We start from the raw sequence: 15,914 nt of genomic DNA, 5'->3' as shown, positions 1-15,914 counted from the left end.
GATGGTGTGGCAGTGCATTGAAAATCAGTATACCGTTATAATATAGATGCTTTCTTTATGAAAAGCTGGTTGCATGCTCTGGTATTTGTTAAGACTGCTTCGCAAAGAAATGGGTACGATTTGGAGCTTGTAAAAATAGAAATGATATTTTTGAGTAGAGTGTTTCAAGGAATAAATGCATGGAAAATTAAACTTTTTGAAGGCTGAATAAATTCTTCGCAGAAGGTTCGACAGCCGATTTCGAAACTTTTTTAATTCTCACATTCCCATGCTAGCCCGCGTATACCAACTGAGGGAAAACTACCGCATAATAGGCTGTCATAAGGACATTCTGCGTCATATAAATGGATAGTTGTGAGTAGATTGTCTTGGATGGAAAAACGGAGCAACTCAGCTTGGTTGGGATTGGGATTTAATTAATTGGAGTACAAATTAACTATTTTATATGGTTTGCTTCAATAAACGATTTTAATTCCAATTCCTCGGCAGTTGAGCCAATCAGGGTTAGGGACGTGTCATTCAGACAAAGTTTTTGAATGATTAATTTCAAACATTCAAAAGCTTGATCTGTAAAAGTATCATTTAAATTTTCGATTAAAATATGTACTGTATAAAAATATAAACCGATCGCCTAATGGTTATAGCGTAAAAATTTAATTTGTGCTCATCCAACACAAGCTTTCAATATACAAGCATTATTGTGTAGTAACAGTTTGATTGCTATCAGATGAGTTTAAAACGTAATTTATGAAGACATTTATTTGTGCACTATGAACATTCAAACATATTTGCAGTTTCCAACGATTGGTATCACTAACATCACCAGCTAGATGTAAATGTTAGTATAGACCTCCTTGGAGAAGTAATACCGTTACTGTGTCTGCATTGCTGGTAAATAAAGCTTACGAAAGTCTTCTGAAATTTTTTGATTTACTTTGTACTTTATAACTAACTCAGATCAAGTTTAATGCTAGTGTATAGTTTTAATATGTATACGGTTTTCAATATAAACTCGAGGGAAATAACATGTCAACGGGATAAAATGCAATTAGTGAAGTATAATAAATAGAAAAAGCTGTACTAGGTATATGGAGTAAAATAAAACTGTTTTAAATTAGAGAAACAATATTACTGTCATAACTTGTCAGAGATAGATCAACAAGAATTGTTGGTTCTGAGTAATCTAATTGCCAATTTACATAGTCAATTAACTGTGTTTTCCATGTTGGTATTTGTTGATGTTAACATTTAATTGGCCTAGGATGAAACGTCAACCAAAAATATCACGTTGGGCGCTTGCAATGTTTTTTCAGATGATTAAGAGAAACAAAAATTATGAGATAGACATCTGCTTGAGTTTACACAAGTTTAATAAGAATTTGCTCGAGTTAAACATAAATTTACCTTTCAGAAGAAGTAATACTATTACTGTATTTGTAAAACCTTTACCTACGACAGTTTTTTAAGCAGCCGTTTCAGTTCAGTTTTTTTGGAATTGAAAAGATTTACATAACAGAATTGTTTACTTTCATAACAGCAACACGGGGAACTGACCAATGAGGTTCAAGGATTGAGAGAGAAGAAGTAAAAGTGTAATGAATCGAACTTCAACTAATCAGCTGTTCAGGCCAATTTAATTGTTAATTGGTGCAATTAGTGTTTGGTAGAATGTATCGTTGCATCACACTCAGTGGCAATGACTTTATACACGAAAGCATAACCGCTCTTAAAGGTTATGAACTACTCATTTAGTTTATATATATGTTTACAGGTTTCTTTATTTATATATGTAGAAACTAACAGTAACATAATAACTGTATAGGACAACAACAAAACTATTATTAGGTATTTGTGTCAGTAGTATTATGCTTTTTTAAATCTTAAACTAATCATCACTACGACTTTTAGTAATTAAAACACTGTCATAGGTCACAGTGTACGCACCTCGCGTAAATAGTGTTAACAATACTCGTATAAGTTTTTAAGGCACTCGCCAAGACTCGTACCTATAATTTCCTACTCGTGTCGCTAACACTAGCTTTACGCAATCGTTGCGTACACTACTATAACATAACTAACTATTGAAAGGTTTACTACGAAAACACAAAGAATGCAGTACATTGTATTCTATTATGGCCTGATTAAATTTATGGCTTACATTGAGATATTTATGGACGTTATTGGATATCTAGTAAACGCATACGCCTCAGTGTAATAATAACCAATAAGCTTACTAACCATTGTTGCATGGATAGTTGGTATCTATTGGAAGTTTGTGCCATAAACCTTTATAGCCAGCTAATCTCGTATAACAAAGCATCCTGTAATTATAATCATTTCAAACCAGACATCTGATAACAGGTAATAGTGCTTGTTCGGGATGCACTACCCTAACCCAAAACAATAACTCATAGTGTAATATTTTAACACATAGTATATTTTGTTCAATACTGTATGTATATTATTCATTCGTTTTAAACACTAAAACCTTGTTTTGTTGTCAGTGAAAAGCCCTAAACAGGTTTTGTCTCAAAGACTATTTTAAAGTCAGCTATAGACTATACAAAACCACAGATATATAAAATGTAGAAATTTTAAACAAATATACAGTAAAGAAAAGACTCTGTAAGTCTTAGGATGTCTGGTCCAAGTCTAAAGTATCTCAATCAACTATCCTTTTTATATAGTTTTGGGTTGAATAATAACTTAGTTCATATTGAGTACTAAAACAAGTCGATAACGAAAAGTTTGTGCATTTTGAATACAACAAATATATTATTCCTAAACATACTAACTTCAATACACGTAAAATCATAACAGTATAGGCCTACAACAAAATGATTACTAGGCATTTGTGTCAGTAGTATTTTACTTTTTTTTATCTTTCAAACATTAATTTTTTCCAAGGTTTTTCGCAATGGCTGTACAAACATCAATTCTACCCTATGTACACTTAGTTCTGTTAAGAATACAATACAATTTTGATATCAAACTGACCTAAACAATCATTATTCATAAAATACCCCCGCCACAGCAAACCTGCCGACGACGCGAATTCCATCTGCCTGAATTGATTTTCAAGTAAATCTATTAATAAACATTATGTTTAACGAGTACCTAGGATTGATGTTACAGGGAAACTAATAAAATGTGTTTTTTATTAAAATATGAGCTTAGTATAAAATAAATAAATTTACCAAGTTTTATCAAAATATATCCGTAGGGAATAAATGTGATATGTTTAAGGAGGCATTTAGTGTAAATCAAATCAGGCTAATGTAAATTCGCTTAGTCTGCAGGCTTGCTGCGGCGGGGGTATTTCAGTGTGTGTCAGAGATGTCATTTTGATGTTGTGTTTGTTGTTTAGTGTTAACAAGCATTAACTAGATTTATAATTTGTTTTATTTTATCTACACAAAAATACGGCTGGTTTAATATTCTTAACTGAGTGGTATGATTATTAATTTAAAATGATTCTACTTTATATTACATTTTAAACATCGAAAATACAGTTAACAAATTTAATTTTTCTTAATTATATGACTAATATCTGTTTTATCTGGCTCTAAAATTGTTTTCAGAAAGTTAAGCTTTGCCAAGCTTAATTTGTTCTATTAGTAATAGGGACTGAAATTACTAATACTTGTTCAAAGGTAGTTCTACAGTATTCGTGATGAGACTTATAAGTGGGCTTAGAGGTTTGGACCAACGACTTTATCTTGTCACAGAATATCAGCTAATAAAAGGGGGAGGGGAGAAAATCAACATATTTTATTAAAAGCCTTGTATAAATTGGTCAAATAATTCAAAACAGCCCACTGATTCATATAAGAGATACATTGATTTAAGTACAAAGACAATTCTAAATCTCAGAGCAGAGTTAAGTAAATCACGGGTCAAAAGTTGGAAATAACATTACAAGTTATGTGTGGTCGTTTAACAAAGGCTTTCTAAAGGCACTGAGCCTTTGGAATGTTCTGTGTCTCATAAACCATGTTTGATTAGGTTACCCGTGTTAGGTTAGCCTCTTAACAAAAATAAATAATTATAATGTAGTTTTAAGTTTCTTTAGAATATTTGTTCATGGAAAACTTTTTTTTTATATTAGAAGCCGGTTCTTATTAATCGAATAGTTAAAGGAAATCGTTTATTTCACACCATTATCATGATTCTAAAATAAATTGATAAAACATAGCAACAAACTACTTTGTGATTTATTTTAGATAAAAAAAAAACTATCCATGCGTAAAAAAAAACTGTTACAGCATTCTTTAAGCTATATTTTAAACACATATTTAAGAAATTATACGTAAAACGTTATACATAGAATATGATCCCTTAAAATATTCATTTAAATTTTAACCTCATTGTCTGTTAAATTCAGATAAATTTTAAGACGACTCAAGCTTGAAACTCTTTCAAACTATAAAATAACGGTATACGTTTAAATTAACTCAAAAATATAGCTAAGTATCACTTCAAATAATAAATACCCCCGCCGCAGCAAACCTGCAGACTTAGCAAATTTCCATTTGCCTGTATGGATTTACACTAAAATGCCTCCTTATAATATCACAATTATTCATTATTTGATATAATTATTTCAACAAGTACTTGGGTTTGCTGCAACAGGGAGGGTAAAAAGTGTTTTTTGTTGTAAAATAGTAAAATAGTTTAGTAAGAAATGAATGCATTTTCCAAATTCGATCAAAACATGTTCATAAACAAGCAATCTACAACAGTTGACTTATTCTCCATAAGAATAACATGGGAATTTTAAATTTACAATTTTTGGAATTTTCTCCATAACCATTAGGTGCACAATAACGCTTCAACATACTAAATTATTTGTTTTTTAAGCTCTACAAAATGGTTTGGAAAGAAATAGTGAAATTTTTGATTTTTAGGGTCAAAAATTGGAAAAACCTATTTTTACTTCGTAAAACCCCCCATGAATCCCTGTTCCCAGAGCCCGATCACGCTGGTTCGTGGTTCGTGAACTCGTTTGAATAAATGTAGGTTTACACGTATATACCAAATTTCATAAAAATCGGATAGTTTTTGCTCTAGTTATCGTGTTAACAGACACTTATATATAAATAAATAAATATAAATAAATAAATTTATATATATATGAATTTGAACTGATGGCGTTTTTGGCCTCTAGGGGCCTCAAAACGAAAAAGTAATTGGTCCCGGGTTCAGGTCTTACCATTAGTACTACGTTAATAGCTTATTCCCTATATGCTAAAAATTAAAGATAGAGGCTCTTTCTAGGGTTATAATTAAAATATTCGTGTAGTATTTAAAGTTTTAATTTCTGAAATTATTCATCATAAAAGAAGAGTCTTCACTGGCGTGCCCAAACTTCGTACTCCAGTTGAGTGATGGAATCAACTACTGGCCTGGGCCCGGTCTCTATTAATAGTGATTCGTTCTGATACGAAATCAAGACCAACCCTTTTCCGTTGCTGTCTGCGACACCCCCTGGTACATACTGGGGAACAGACTGGAAACAACATACAACATCTTAGCTAAAGTAATACATAGTTCAATATATTGTTCATAATTATGTTTAAGAATGTATTTTGAAGTGGAATTATCAAGTGATAAAACCAGCCAGCTTTGTAAAGTTTTGACCTTTAGTTAAATTGAGACTAAATGAAAAGTTTCATTACTATGATTGCATCACCGTCGACTTTGGTATTAAAACTGACTTTATTCGTTTGAAAATCTGAAAACGGGTTTGTTTGGCATTTAATTTCCGAAACCGTTCGATTAGTTTAAAAATGATCTTAAATATAGTGGTCAGACGTATACCTTAAAACTGTCTTTAGTAGTTGGATAAGGCTACAATTCCAAGAATTTCCAAATGTATATACGAGTAAGTTAGTTATAATATAAATAATGTTGATAAGTTGATTAATAATCATCCTAAAACGGCTACGATTACAGTAATAGTTATTTAATTAATCTTGGTTATTTAATTTTAGAGGTCAGTGGAGTTTAACACTCTGCTGAAATCCTATAAAATAAAATAAAACCGTTAGATAAAAGAAATTTCTTGAGCTTGAACATAAAAAAGTTTTAATCATTTATACTTTTTATCCAACCCAGTAAAAAAATGAACACATCGAGAAGCTGCAACAAGTGTTCTTTGTTTGTCCAATAGGTCACTCAACAATTCTACAGTTGTATTTTTTTTTTAGAAACACATTTACAATATTAAAACCCTAATTACTATGTGTTTAATGTAAACACAACGTGAAACATAAAATTCATGTTTTAATACTTTTTTTAGACAATACCGATCTAGACCGATGCGTTATTGTAAATTTGATTGATATGGTATTTTTTATATTGTAGGATCAAAATCAAGAAGAGAAACATCTAATTATGATTTAAGTTACAGTAAAATCGTTGTTCACGGTGTTATCTTTAAGAGCAAATCATAATGCGTGTATAAAACTGGCATTCATACACTTATATGTTAACTTCTGCACTTTAATATGCTCATCTACAGAACTTTCTGAAGAACAAACTGATGATCAAAATGTTTTCAACCTTAATGTATCAAATTTAAAATAAATGCACTAATGCAATCTAAAGACTTACTGGTAGAGCGGAGACCTTGTCCTTCATGGCATAAGTGACGTCAGTCAAGTTGTGTTCGGAATTACTGTATGTTGCGACTCTCAGTACAGTTTTGTACAGAGGGTTTACCAGGTCAGAGCCGTTGTAGTAGGAGGAGGTCGTGTTGTATAGAGATACAAGTTTGTAGCCCTTCTCGACTGTCTCAGAGTCCACGTCTGGTAGACCCATCGGGACACACTGCACGTAGACCTGAGTGAAAGTGATTGTGTGGTAAAAATGTTACTGCTTAAAGTAAAAAAACCTAATTCTACTAATTAATTATTTTACAGAAATACAAAGTTTGGAATGGTTAGGCTAAGGTTTGGTATTATTTTATCACTTAGTTTAATTTTATGAGCTGATAGGAAATTGTTAGACTACGACTGGGTCAAAAGCCGGTCATGTTACTATGTAGCGCAAATCTTCTATTCATCTCTGGTTGATAGCTTGGTTAAGAAAACCCTAATTCATATCGATCCAGCAACTATCCGATTTACAGATTAATCCTTTAACCCACCGGCTTTGTACCTAGCCTGAAGTAGTTCTTAATCTTGCTTTACCTTGGTTAAGAACTGGATAGGTGCGATTTCAGAATGATTAGGTTTCGTTGATATGGTTTTAGTTAACGTTACCTAGACAGTGAACTTCAATTCTAAGTGAAGAATCATGTATACAGAAATAATATCAATAAAATGTAAGACAACATTGCTTGGAGATATTTACTTAATCATCACATTTAGAGTAAACACACTAAACAGTAACTGGTTGATCCTTAATTAAAACTGATAAAAGTGGTTTAAATACCTGTACTGTTGATAATCCAAATGGTTTTGTTACAACTGGTTTTTGCTGGCAATGTATCCATCATCAGGTTTTGCAAGTATATTGTCGCTTCTTCAAAGTTCATAAATATTTACAAAACATCGATCACATAGAAAACACACAACATGTGTGACTAGGCCTAGCTTTAACGACGCGACCGCTGAAAGTTTACGTCTAGACTGCCCAGATGACAATGTCCTTGCAAAACCTGATAGCTCCATTGTGAGCCGAAGCTAGTTGTAACACAACCATTTCGGTTATTAACAGTACTGATATTAAAACCACTTTTAGTGTATCATGATAATCTGGAAGATACCCGTTCCGTAGATTAAAAGTTAAATGTTTTTGCATTTACTAATTTAGTTATAAGTATTTATGTGTGTATTTCAGACTCTTATATTAAACATATTACAAACAGCTTTGTTCGTATACATTTTTAATATTAACAGCAACGCTATTCCTCATTGACCTTGTCAATTTAATATTACTTCAAGTATTGTCAACTATTCGAAAGTATTTGAAATTTTCTAAAATTAATGTAGCAGATTAAAATACTGATACTAGTTCATGTTATTCGTTTCCAAAATAAAATAAATATTATTACTTTGAGGAAAACCGATTAGACCTTTTAACTAAGCAAACTAACCTAACTAACGAGTAAGTAAACCACCTAACTAAAAAAATATTCTAGTCTGAAAATTAAACTGACCTTTAATATGACAAAAAAATAATATAGAGAAAATCATTTTATGAGATTTTGTTTTATACTATATATTTTTCGGTTATGGTAAAACTTACAATGAACGCAAGGGCAAAACAAAAAAGTCCTGTGGAGAATGCCATGGCTGCTTCTTCTGATGTTGAAGTTCTACAATATTATAAACATATGGCTAGAGTTAAACGTTCTTATAGTATCAATATGACAGTTTCAAGTAGACTGTCCCATTATCCTATCCTTCACCTTCACCACTATCTTAGTCTACTTCACTTTAAGTGGTTTGGGAAACACGTTTTCCCCAAATTAAAAAGTGACTGGATGACAGGTTTTTAACGAAGAAAATGAGAGAAAACATTTTCATTGGCGTCATAAGGGAAAACCTAAACTGAAATGATAAAAAAGTATTATCTTAACAATATTATAATGTTAAGTTTAAAGTCGCCATTTATAAAAAAAAAGTTGAATATTCAGAATTATTCATGGATTTTAAATGTTAAGAGTAAAAGTATATATTAACTGCATTGTGAAAAAATGTCTGTAATGAACTAGTTGTATTGGTTAAGTGATCAGATTTTATTTCTAGTACAAAAATAAACTATACATTGTTATTGTTGCATGTTGATAATTCTAACAAATCATGCCTATAAACGTTCATTTCAAGTTTTCCAAATGATCTTTTTATAGTTTAGAGCAAAAAACATTTGTTCGGTTGATCATTTAATTTGATCATTAATAAACCGTGTTATATTCATTACTAAATACACTTATTACATAGAAAAGGCCTTACTGTCAGAAAATATTACTAACAATTTAGAATGAGAGAGGGAATATTCGGTACTTTCCTGTTAAAGGGAACATTCATTATTATTGATGATGTTTTCGATATATCGATATTTTTGTTTTCCGATCCATTATAAATCGACAACTGATCTTGTTTAGGCTAAAATAGACTATTATATGGATTAAGAAATGGAACTGTTCTAAGCTAACTTAACATAACCAACCAAACCTGTTGTCCTTTAAAAAAAATTCCTTTTGATAACAGAAAAGGCAAGTTAAACACGGAATTTTTAAATGTGACACAGCAAGTTTGGTTAGTTATGTTAGGTAATTTTTTTTAGAACAGTTTCACTTTATAATTGTTTGTTGATACTGAACAATATTTATCGTAGTTGTCAGCTGATATGTTTCAATTTGTTAGTATCGATATATCGAGAAAAAAATCATCGATGATAATGAATGTTCCCTTTAACAGGAAAGTACCGAATATTCTTCAGTTAATTTGAATTTCTGACACGGTTCTAATGATACATTTTAGAACTGGCACGTATTTAATATTGATTAGAAAAATTGAATTGTGTTAATAAAAACATATGGCGTTTTTGGTAAAATAGTGAAATATTATAATACCAATACGAGTATATTTATGAGAGCCACAATATTTCGAAACTTTTAATTCATCAAACACGTACGTATTTACATGTACTGTTTAAATACGCAAACTATTTCCTAGATATGATCATTGTGTTATACGGGTACGTTATTATAATTTAAATTATATAATTTACTGGTTAAAAGTAGGAAGAAGTATGATGCGTATCTATACATCCTTTCATGAATAGTTCATAGCAAATTTCCCTTTTAAATGCTTCAAGACCAGCAAGGCTTGTTGTTATTTTATACTTGATTTCAGCAATATAATAATGATTTCCTTCATTACCGATAAGAAGAATAAACAAATGAGTTTAAGAAGCTAGAAGTTTACGACTGAAAGTATTCCCCCTGGTAAATATGTTTATTTATTGACTATTTAGTTTTCTTAAAGCTTTTGACGTTTCAATAAATAATGTATAGCCCTAGAAATGCACCGTTATAAATATATAATCGATCTTTAAATACATCGTCAATAATATAGTTACCATAAAATAATTACTCCCACTAAGTTAGTTTGGTGATTCCTAATTCAATTCCATTTAAATGTGGTTTCTAAGCGGCAAATAATATTCATTCTAAAGCAGAATGAAAGCTACAGAGTTCAAAAATTATTTTATAACTATTTACCTCTGTTGATTTGAATACAGTTCTTGCAAGATATTCAAATTAGTAAAAACTTTACATACCATAGTTCATACCAGTAACTATGATAGGATATAGGAGCCTCCACGCACAATTTTAATGTTGTTATTTTATTTGTATGCTTTTTTTAAAGCGAGCGCATTTCAAATAGTCTTGAGCAGTGTTTGCAAGCTTGTACACAATCAGTCTGGACGTAGCATACGCCAACAACTCGGTTCATTAAAAACCAGACTTCACCTTCCTAATCCAACCTAACCTCAAAACACTTAATAAAGCCCCAAATTAGCATAAAGAACCTGAACTACTACTATCCTTAAATGACTGAATAAGGATTACATTTCAGCCAGTCCATCTATATCCCCATGATGAGACAATATTGCCAAAGGAAACATCATAGACAAAAGAATCTCTTATACATGTTTCCATAACCAACGATGGTTTTTAATTTTCATCAACGATATTCTTATTTTTCTCTCTAACTTTTTGATTGGCCTTTCCTCACATTCATTTAACATAAAACTCCCCATTAACAGTATTATAATTGTAGTAGAGGGATGCCATTAGGCTTATTGAAGATATATGACATCCAAAAGTCGTATTTTAACAGTGATTTAACGTAGTAATATTAATGTACGTTATAGAGTAATGATATTACTATGTTTCACTATGTCACTATGTTTATTATGTTTCAGGAGTAAAAAAAAACAAAAAAAACTCTAAATCTAGATATGAAAAAACAATATTTATGTGCAGTCACCCATATCCAATACCTACTAATTTGATAATAATAATTAGCCTACTTTAGTAATAGTATACTACTTTACTAGTCCTGTAAACACATTTAGCCCTACAGAGCAAGTTTTTAGTCAGTAGTAGAATATCAGTTTGTCATGAGCTTACTCGTTACTCTAAACATAATAAAGCATAGAAATTAATTGGATTAAACACATTGCAAATTAAACAATTACTGTATTAGTGCATCAGTTTGGTTTAATCTTGAAGATAACTCGAATTCATTTTTGACAAGTACATCAACTGTTATCAACCATGTGGTCTTTCCCAACATGTGTACTTGGAATTTCCTTTTGAATTAACTGTCATGGACAATCTTTATTGAGATATTTGTTGACAGCTCATATCTGATAACTGGGTTTGAGAACTTTCTATAAATATCTGGGCGAATAGTTGAAACAGTGTAATACCACAATCTTTTCCTTTCTTCAACAAGCTTCACTCATCCAAGATGGCTTTCATTCAAGCTTCCTTGCTCGTAGCTTTTGCTTGCCTTGTAAGTATCAAGACATATTCTATTGGTTTGTCAAAAACGATGAAATTTTTCACTATTTATTATAAAATATTTTGTTTATTTTATAATTTTAGGATAGTATTAAAGTTTGTACTGACATTTGATATTCTGTAGTCAAACGATGAAATTGAAACCTAATTGAAATTATCTATTAGAAGTTTTTCTTTTTCCCCAAGAGAACTAACTATAATTTTTACAGTATAATATAGGAATAAAGATTTATAATGGTTCAAGTACAGAGACACATTGAACTGATTTATGTTGGTTATTAAATAATTTTAGTAGGTGTCATTAGTTGAAACTTGATTGTTTATGTTAATTTAGAACTTTCTGAACTCAGATGTTTCTGTTTATACGTATAAGCCTAAATACATTTTCTGAAGATTATAGGTCTGTTTATACCATTGTCTAAAACACATTTTTTTCAAATTTGATATAACAAGAATGCCTCGAAAAAAATTGACTTTTGTGACAACTATTGAACGTTGTAGATTCGCACTCTTAATTATTAATACGAAATTTCTTTGTAAAAGTCAAACTTGGATTTTTCTCAAATTTATATTATATTAAATACCACATTCATATGTAAATCCCAAAGTACCCACGAACCTTTGGGAAAACTACAAGTCACACCCCCATAAACCATAGACTTATAATGTTCGTCATGATGAGAAACCTTGCGCAAAACTATCCATTTTCATAAATTGCCCTTTATGGTCATAACACCTTTCTAAAGGAAACTTTTCATATACCAGATGTTAAAAAATATCTCAGCTGTACTGTATTTGTATGTTATTCTTTCAATTTTTATAACCTTCATCAACTTTTATGGCCTTAGTGAGTCGGTGGCTCAGTCGGTAGCGTCGCGGACTTCGGACCCAAGGCAGCGATGTCGTGGGTTCGGATCCTGGTCACTGCCGATAACATTTTATCAGTACAGTTCACCTTTGTACTGTACCGGCTCACTCCTTGCTTTGCTGTAAACGATCCACGCACGGGCGCTTAGTCTATGTGGACGGGCAAATGCAAGGTTAAAAGAGGCAGCCAACCTCTTAAAAAAAAAGTATTGATAAAAAATAGAAAACCCCTTCTTATTAAATGTTCTGAACTACACCTAAATTCAATGTACATAAGACCAAAAGGTTATCTATATTCCTTAATTAATTAATTTGAATGTATGCGTAGGTCACCGGCCTTCCTGAAATAAGAAGCCAACTAACCAAATCTCCTCACTGGAAAATCTCTTCTTCTCAGACATCCCAAACTATTATGTTGGACGGTTCGTTTAAAGAGTTGGCCTTAATAAAGATGAATGTTACTACATATAACTTGGTCAACAGCAGCTACCACCAAATGGTAACCGACAGAGTACGACAAGGACTCTCCAAGATCAAGGTAACTTACACTAGTAATATTCTTAAGTTTTCGTTGTAAATATGCACATTAAACCATGAAAAAATACAGGGTGATCATTTTTGACTAATCTAAACAAAAAAGTGCATAAAAACATAGTTCGAACCAAATTTTGTTTAGCCGCTATCCACCATTTTGTATTTTTACAAAACAATTTATATCTCAAGAACTATTCAAGCTACGGAAACCAAACTTTGCACTTACAATAATGGTGTCAAGAGTCATAAAAAAATAACTATGTATTTTTTTAATAAATTAACAAAACGGCGGCCATTTAAACTCTTTAAACTTAAATTACTAAAGAATGGCTGGTTTTATGAAAAAAAATGATAAAAACACATTTATTTGGCATTTGTAATTTCCTATCAAACAATACCATTCAAAAAGATCAAATAAAGAATAGCTGAAATATCCAGATGTTTTATCGTTAAATGAGACAAACCTGATTGGTTTAGCCTTTTTTGGGTAGCCATTATAAAATTAACAATCTGAATTGTTAATTTAAAAGAATATTTGATAGTTATTTTGTTTTATTGCCTATATACTCAATAATTGTAAGTACAATGTTTGGTTTTCGTAGCTTGAATAATTCTTGAGATATAAACTGTTTTGTAAAAAATACAAAACGTGGCTAGCGGCTAAACGAATTTTTTTCGATCTATGTTTAAATAAAATTTTTGTTTGTATTGATGAGTACTATCAGCCCCTGAAGTTTGTGACACCCTTTTCTGAACCCCCTGTATAATATGCCCATATTTTTGGAACTAAAATGTACTCAATACTCATTATTTTATTAATTAATGAAATTTAATATTTAATTAATTAAAATCAGGCTAAAACTATTAAGTTAATCGGTGGCTTTACGTTGGTTTAGTATTGGTGACTCAACTCAGGTAAAATAGACTTGCATTTACACCAATAATAAAAAAATAAGCAGTTTTTGTGACTGGCCACCTATTGAGGGTCGATTTACATTTATGTAGAATTCGTATTTTTCACTTGGTGACGGTAAAGGTCGATCCAACTTCAAAAACTTTGTAGTTTTAAACACAAGACACGCTGGAAAGATCTTTAAATGGAAATGCCATTTCTTTAATCAGCTGAAAAAATACAACACAATGTTTGACATAACATTGTTTAAAATATTTGCATTGTGCATTCGCAAATATTATAATTAATTCACCTCACATATGTTTTCCGTGTCGAAATACAACTGGTAGTCTCTCCATTATCACCCAGCTTGACAAAATATTAAGGTTAACTACATTCTAAATCTTCCAGTAAGAGTCACGTTAATTGGTAATCATAATATTTACGTTATTTAAATTTCCGTTTTTTGTCATTACAAATAATCTACTGTAAATAGCGTTAATACACCAATTTGAAGTATTGTTTACCGGAAGACTAGAATGTAGTAATGACACTGGCTGCTTAAGACTAATTAACACCAATGGGGAAAATTGTAAAACCAATTAATTAATAAAAACGTTGTTTTAAAAACTGTAGAACTTCAGACATAGCATTAAAACTGTCTCAAATAACTGCTGCTAAAATTCGAATGTAGAGTTAATAAGAATCTCAGCTATCTAAATGTCCACCTCTACTTTGCGTTAATGTCTCATAGATTTACCCAGAAGTGCCAGAGGACAATTTGAACTTCTATGAGTTTGAGAAACACCGTCTTCCCTTATCTTTCAACATGACCCAGGAAGATGTAGTCTTTTATGGACCCAACCCTACCCAAGGGTTTGGAATGGTATATCACATTGATGTCTACTCCAAGAAGCAACACCGTGCCGATGTCTTGGGTGCTCTCAAAAATCTTGCATTCTAAATCGCTTTGTAAAGGAAGAATCAATAAATGATATTCTAATATGACCTTTTTTGATTATCAAATAGGCTATCCTGTATGCTCTAGATCTTGGGGTAGTTTTTAACTGTCTCAAGCTATTTATTACTTTAGTGTGACTGGTCAAAGAAAAGAGTGGTAATTTTATAGCTCTGAATCGGGTTTGAAACCGGTAGTGACTTATTATTAGTTGTAGATAACCTGTCTAGAAAATAGCGAAACGTATCATGATGGAATAGCCTCTGGATCGTCTGAATTAACGTATAGTGGTTTATGTGACCATGAAAGTGTCCAAAACGATCCTTTCTAGTTTGTTATGACTACAGCTGTTTCGTGCTTTGGATGGAGCCTGGCGAATGACAATTAGCAATTAAATATTACTCGTGGTGGAGTTCGTAAAACGTTTATTAGTAAAATCATAACTCCACCACGCAGAATATTTAATTACTTCAGACCTGATGATGTGCTCCATCGGTTTAGAAAGTAACAAGGTAAAACAAACCACTATACACACATTTAAGGAATAGATTATAGTTCAGAGTGTTAAGACGGTTTACCTTATTGTTTAACGACGAACTAGCTCCACTAAAAACCACACGGAATAACTTGTGTTACTTGTTATCATCTGTTCCATACTTTTCTTGCCATTACAAATTAAAAGTGTATACAACCTCCAAGTACGGAGATTGAAAATTCTTTTTAAATATTCAACTTAGAATTGTATATTAGATTGTGGAATTGTAAACTATATGAACTATCAAACGTGGTTTATTTGCTAATTTGAGACTTCTTTTGGATTCAAAAGACTATTAAACATAGAATCATCACTATTTCTGCTTAAGAGGTCTTAGGAATATGATAACAATGTTTTTTTTTGCTATGGGAAATGCCATACATGATAACTATACTGCAATACATTGTTAAAAGATATTTAAATACTCTTTTATAGGAATAAAATTGATTATGAATTAAAAATTTATAACTTATATTTATAGAAATTAAAAAAAAATATTTGTAACTGTTTAGATTAGCTTGTGTCAACATAATCTATTAAATTTTGAACACCAATGTCAATTTTAGGTGGAAATTACGTAAAA

At 31.2% G+C, this 15,914-nt stretch overlaps 2 protein-coding genes across 2 annotated transcripts; one reads left to right on the top strand and one right to left on the bottom strand.

Annotated features, from left to right (window-relative positions):
- Window positions 1-5,299: 5,299 nt before the first annotated feature.
- On the bottom strand, window positions 5,300-8,381 carry LOC129001513 (uncharacterized). The gene is made up of 3 exons (XM_054428832.1): window positions 8,254-8,381; window positions 6,616-6,843; window positions 5,300-5,509 (listed from the first exon to the last, which is right to left on the bottom strand). The coding sequence occupies exons 1-3, from the start codon at window positions 8,296-8,298 to the stop codon at window positions 5,351-5,353; spliced, it is 432 nt and encodes a 143-aa protein (XP_054284807.1). The 5' UTR covers window positions 8,299-8,381; the 3' UTR covers window positions 5,300-5,350.
- A 3,008-nt stretch (window positions 8,382-11,389) lies between these two features.
- On the top strand, window positions 11,390-14,846 carry LOC129001394 (uncharacterized). Its single transcript, XM_054428644.1, has 3 exons — window positions 11,390-11,537; window positions 12,741-12,950; window positions 14,593-14,846. The coding sequence occupies exons 1-3, from the start codon at window positions 11,493-11,495 to the stop codon at window positions 14,800-14,802; spliced, it is 465 nt and encodes a 154-aa protein (XP_054284619.1). The 5' UTR covers window positions 11,390-11,492; the 3' UTR covers window positions 14,803-14,846.
- The last annotated feature ends 1,068 nt before the right edge of the window (window positions 14,847-15,914 follow it).

Source organism: Macrosteles quadrilineatus, unplaced genomic scaffold (genome assembly GCF_028750875.1).
Source record: "Macrosteles quadrilineatus isolate MER2022 unplaced genomic scaffold, UCM_ALF_1.0 Scaffold_8__2_contigs__length_117827958, whole genome shotgun sequence".
Classification (NCBI taxonomy): Eukaryota; Metazoa; Arthropoda; class Insecta; order Hemiptera; family Cicadellidae; genus Macrosteles; species Macrosteles quadrilineatus.
The sequence above is the reverse complement of the archived record's forward strand: the minus strand, read 5'-3'. Positions and strand labels throughout refer to the sequence as shown.

Excerpts from the sequence above, each read along its gene's own strand:
- LOC129001513 (XM_054428832.1), bottom strand. The coding sequence starts at position 8,298 with ATGGCATTCTCCACAGGACTTTTTTGTTTTGCCCTTGCGTTCATT. Across the intron at positions 6,844-8,253 it reads GTTTTGCCCTTGCGTTCATT|GTCTACGTGCAGTGTGTCCC; the intron begins GTAAGTTTTACC and ends ACTTTCACTCAG. Across the intron at positions 5,510-6,615 it reads ACAAGGTCTCCGCTCTACCA|TCTGTTCCCCAGTATGTACC; the intron begins GTAAGTCTTTAG and ends TGTTGTTTCCAG.
- LOC129001394 (XM_054428644.1), top strand. The coding sequence starts at position 11,493 with ATGGCTTTCATTCAAGCTTCCTTGCTCGTAGCTTTTGCTTGCCTT. Across the intron at positions 11,538-12,740 it reads TCGTAGCTTTTGCTTGCCTT|GTCACCGGCCTTCCTGAAAT; the intron begins GTAAGTATCAAG and ends ATGTATGCGTAG. Across the intron at positions 12,951-14,592 it reads AAGGACTCTCCAAGATCAAG|ATTTACCCAGAAGTGCCAGA; the intron begins GTAACTTACACT and ends AATGTCTCATAG.